Consider the following 5446-nt stretch of genomic DNA (forward strand, 5'->3'; position numbering starts at 1 on the left):
AAATTGAAAGAACGGCAAGGACGAACAACAGTAGAACAAGAAGGCTTAGACAGTTAGAGAGGATCCAAAAACAACAGCAAGATCTTCTGAGTTCTTCTACTTCATCAAATCAACCACACTCTGAAACAGAAATGGCTGAAGAAGGAACATGCACTCATAATGGTGGACATGGACCAGCTAGGCATCCTAGAAGGACCCTAGGTGATTATGCACAACAACATGGTCCTAGGCATTTCTCTAGCATTGCAGCTCCAAATACTTCTAGAGCCATGGAAATGAAACCTGCCTTCCTTACTTTGGTTAGCTCACAACAATTTGCTGGCCTTGATCATGAGGACCCATACTCACACCTTTCAAATTTCTATGAGTTGTGTGGAACAATGGGAATCCCTGAAGGTGATGAAGAAGCTGTATATTTGAGGTTGTTTCCATTCTCTTTAACAGGAAAAGCTAAAGTTTGGTTACAATCTCACCCAAATCAAAGTTTGACAAGTTGGGGTGATGTGGAAAACAAGTTTGTGAATAGATTCTATCCTTCATCCAAGTATATTAAGGCCAAGTCAGAAATCACTACCTTCAGGCAAGGTGCAGATGAACCATTTTGTGAAGCCTGGGAAATATTTAAGTCATTGCTCAAAAAATGTCCTAACCACGGGTTTGAGGATATAGCTTAACTTAACTTCTTTGTGAATGGAATCAAGCCTGAGGTGAAGATGTTATTGGATGCAGCAGCTGGTGGCACCATGATGACTGTGAGCCCAGAAGAAGCTACTCAAATCATAGAATCTTTGGCATCTTCTGATCACCAAGCAGAGCATGGAAAACACCAATCTCATAAAAGAGGAGTTCTTGATCTAAGTACAAATTATGCAATCCTTGCTCAGAACAAGCTGCTATCTCAACAAATTGAAGCACTGACTAAGCAGATGGCCAAGATTCCATAACAGCTTCATGTTATTGCTTCTTCTTCGAATCAAACAAATTCTTCTCTAAAATGTGATTTTTGTGGGGGAGATCATCCCAATGGTCATTGTTCTGAAATTTCAAATGAAGAAGAACTCAACTATGTGGGAAACCAACAAAAAGGAGGTAATTTTAATTCCCGTAATTATAATACTAACAATTATATGCAGGGAAATCAAGGTTGGAGAAACAACAATAACAACCAAGGATACGGATGGAGAAATGAAGCTGGGCCATCCAATAGACCACCACAACAACAACAGCAACATCAGCCTGTTTATCCTTCTATGCATGAAAGAACCAGCAAATTGGAGGATACTCTAAACCAGTTCATGCAGGTGTCTATGAATAACCAGAAGAACATAGAGGCATCCATCAAGAACTTGGAGGTGCAGGTGGGTCAGCTAGCTAAACAATTAGCTGACATGTCCGGAGGCCCATTCTCAACCAATACCAAGACCAACCTTAAAGAGCATTGCAAAGCCATAACAACAAGAAGTGGGAAGGTAGTTAGTGAAGATGTTGGAGTGAGTGAGAACAATGAGGGTGCTGAGAATGAGGGAGAAAATAATGAATTGAAAGAGTTTGAGGAAGAAAGTGAGAAGAATGAGGGAGAAAACAATAAGAGTGAGAGTGTAAATAGTGAGAAAATAAGAGAGAAAAATGAAGTTGAGAAGGAGAAGAATAAAAAGAAGGGCAAGGAAGTCAATTCTACTGTTCCGGTAAAAAACTTACCTTACCCTCATGCTCCTTCCAAGAAAGAAAAAGAAAGGCAATTCCTGAGATTTCTGGATATCATCAAGAAGCTACAGATTAATATTCTTTTCACTGAAGCCATGGAGCAAATGCCCATGTATGCTAGGTTCATGAAGGAATTGTTAACTAAGAAGAGAGGAATTCTTGAAGAAGAAACTGTGGAGCTTGAGGCAGGATGCAGTGCCATTATACAGAAGTCTCTACCTCAGAAGTCCAGAGATCCAGTCAGTTTCACTCTCCCTGTATCAATCGATAATCTTTCAGTGGGTAAGGCACTCTTAGACCTTGGAGCCAGTATTAATTTGATGCCCTTATCCATGTTGAAGAAGATAGGAGAAGTGGAAGTGAGACCTACAAGGATGACCTTGCAGTTGGTAGATAGATCCATTAAGCTTCCACATGGTATAGTGGAAGATATGATCGTGAAGGTTGATAAGTTCATGTTTCCGGTTGATTTCGTAGTCATGGATATGGAAGAGGATGTAGAAGTTCCTTTGATATTGGGCAGACCCTTTATGAAGACAGCTTGAGTTATCATTGACATGGATGAAGGAAAGTTGAAGGTAAGGGTCCAAGATGAGGAAGTGAGTTTCAATGTATTTGAAACAACGAAGTTTCCAAAAGGCAACAAAGATTGCTTTAGAATCGATGTATTAGATGATGCGTACTTGGAAACTCAAAATGATTTCAAGAGCTCATTGCCACTAGAGAAGGCTTTGCCTATCTCTAACGAAGAATTGGAAAAGGTCATTGGTAAAGCTTGTCACCTTCCAGTGGGATTGGAACATAAAGCATTTTGGGCTTTGAAGGCCTTAAATTATGATTTGAAGGCAGCAGGGGAGAAAAGAAAGCTTCAATTGCATGAATGGGAAGAAAGGAGATTGAAAGCTTATGAGTCCTCTAAGTCTTACAAGCACAAAGCCAAGATATACCATGACAAGAAGATTCTGAACAAGAACGTCCAACCTGGCCAACAAGTATTGTTATTCAATTCCAGGTTGAAACTTTTCCCTAGGAAGCTCAAATCTAAGTGGTCAGGCCCTTTCTCAGTTAAATCTGTCAGATCATATGGAGCCATTGAACTTGAAGACCCTGCCTCTGGAAGGACGTGGTTAGTCAATGGTCAGAGGCTCAAGCATTATCCGGGTGGTGAAGTGGAAAGACTCACTACCATCACTCATTGGAAGGAGCCAGGGATTGTCAAGCTAAAGACATTAAATTAGCATGTTCTTGTTTAATTCCTAGTTTAAATTCTGAATTTTGTGTTGAATATTGTTTCGTTAATGTTTTTTGCTCATAGCTATGTTTAGTTTCATAATGCATGTTGTTTTGTGTTTTGAATGATATATAATGTGTTAAAACTACCACTCATGTTGACAGCTTGTTTTATGTTTTGTGTGTTAGGATATATGAAGTTAATTTGATGTTTTAGAGTGGTTGTGTAGCATTTTGTTCCTTATTTGGCTGTTATTTTGTTGTTTTATAGTGGTGCTGCATTGTTTTAGGTGTTGGGTCTGTGAGTAGTTTGATGATTTGGATTGTGGAGAAAACTGTCTTTGTTTATAGGGAGGTTTGATTCCCTGCTGTGTGTGATAGGCAGGTTATGCAATAGCTGATTGTGGTTGTTTCATGGTTGACCTGTTGCTGCAGTGCATAAAATCATGTTGGTAATATATTTGAGTTGTGTGCAATTTTTGTAGTGTGAGATAATCGAAAGGGTTAGAGTTTCAAGTTTTTGGTGCAAGTAGGTGTTTTGGGTCATATGGTTATAAGCTTGTTTGATGTGTTTCAATGGTTGCAAAATTTTCAGTTCCTTGATCATGTGGCTGCACACCCTGTTTGTGATGTATTGGTGACTCACATTGGCCTAAACAATTTTGATAATCTTGAGTTAGTGGTTTAATTAGGGAGTTCAACAAAAATAATTCAAAAGGAATGAATGATGTGTGACCTTGGTTATAACAGCTTACTCACATGCTTTAAGAGATTCTGCCATTCCATCAAATTATGAAAAACATTAGGGACCTGAGTGATAGTAAGCTTCAACTTAGAAAATCAAATTCTGTCTTGACGCTGCAGCGTTGGCATCACGGCCTTGGCGCCAACTTGCTGCCAAGGGCTCTCATGTGAAAAAAATTCCACATCTTAAGCGTCAATCCTCACAGCCATGGCGCCAAGTCTTTGTTTGTGACCAGTTTCATGTTGAAATTCCACAGCTCAAGCGCCAGCTTCTACATCTATGGCGCCAACTCCCTGGAATCAACATTAAACTTCATACTCTCACCGCTATGATTCCCAGCTTTAACGCCAGGTCTTGGTCAAACTCTTTTTATATGATTAAATTGCCAGCGCTGAAGCGCCAAGATCCCCAGCCTTAGCGCCACTTTTCTGGAATACATTTCCAAGCTCAAACTCACGAGGTTTGTTTTTTTTAAGTAAAGAGTGGAGACATTTTGGATCAGTTTTTAAAAAAAAAAAAAAAAAAAAAACGAAAACTCTAATCTCCACTTCTTCGTTTCTCTTCCTCTCCCACTCACGAAACTCATTAACCTCCTCACGTTTCATCTCCCCTCTTCATTATCTACATAAAACCATCATTTTGCATCATCCATTTTTATTGACATTGCAAGGTAAAGTCTTCACTTTTCTCTTCTCTTTTCTTCGTTGCATGGAAGTGGTTGTAAGTGCTTCATTTCTTTGAACTCTCTTCATAGTCTTGCATCATTTCTGAATCTTTTTTATTGAATTGGAATTATACCAATGTGGAATTGCATGAGTTTGGGTGTTTGAGCTTTCAACATGAACATGCATAAGCATTCACATTTTCTGCCTGTTTTGTGTTCGAAGAAATGCCTGAATGAGAAAAGTATTTGATTTGAACACAATGAAAGCTTTGAAAAAGGTGGTCACTGAAATGTTCCATTTTGTGAAGAATTTTGAGCCATGCATGGAAAGAATTAACATGCATGTTGTTTCTCCTTATCATGTCCATCAATTTCTTGATCAAATGCCTAAGTGAATATGTGTTCTTTATCCAAAGTGTGAAATCATTGATCATGGAAGCAAATAAGAAATATTTGCTTGTTCATTGGTGGCTTTAAAATAACTTTAGTGCTTCACATGTTAGAATGTTTATTGATCATTCCTTATGCCCCATGAAGAATTGTGTTTTCTTTGTATGATCAATCTGTGGATTAACTTGGTTGCCAGAATTGGTTGTCAAATTTTCAGATAGTTTGTTCAAGAGGTGGCGGTTCAGGCGGAAGCTCTAAAGCCACTCATAAAATCTCAGATGCACCAACCCCACCACCACCATCTAAAGTGGCCTGGGGACAGTCCTATATTTTTTGGAGGGGTGGAGATCAAGGCGAACAACTTCATGGTGGGGAGTAGGAGCATGAGCAGGCAATGATGAAAAGGAGAGGATGGAGGGTCATTGTCACCCTCGTTCTGAGGAAGAGAAGTTCCACTTTAATTTTATGCCATTTCAAATTCCAGTCATTTTAAATTCCAGTTGTTTTAGTTTCTATTTTGTTAATTGTTTGGACTATCTGGTGGTTTATATACTTTTTGTGAATTAACAATCACCAAAAAAAAATGGGAAAAATTGAAAATCATTTTTGAAAGGTAGTAAATGAGATGGCTTTTAGATCAACAAGAGTGAAAACACATCTTTTGATTCACCTTAAAATGGTTTGTTTTGAGACTTGCTTTGAGGTTGTACTCA

At 38.7% G+C, this 5446-nt stretch overlaps 1 protein-coding gene across 1 annotated transcript; it reads left to right on the forward strand.

The window, feature by feature from the left end:
- The first annotated feature begins 2261 nt into the window (after positions 1-2261).
- Positions 2262-2942, forward strand: LOC145957110 (uncharacterized). The gene has a single exon (XM_083073335.1). The coding sequence runs from the start codon at positions 2262-2264 to the stop codon at positions 2940-2942; it is 681 nt and encodes a 226-aa protein (XP_082929461.1).
- The last annotated feature ends 2504 nt before the right edge of the window (positions 2943-5446 follow it).

The sequence above is a fragment of the Cajanus cajan genome, chromosome 1 (assembly GCF_000230855.2).
Source record: "Cajanus cajan strain Asha chromosome 1, NIPB_CcT2T_4, whole genome shotgun sequence".
NCBI lineage: Eukaryota > Viridiplantae > Streptophyta > Magnoliopsida > Fabales > Fabaceae > Cajanus > Cajanus cajan.

What these genes read in the sequence shown, in the direction of transcription:
- LOC145957110 (XM_083073335.1), top strand. Translation starts at nt 2,262, where the DNA reads ATGGATGAAGGAAAGTTGAAGGTAAGGGTCCAAGATGAGGAAGTGAGT.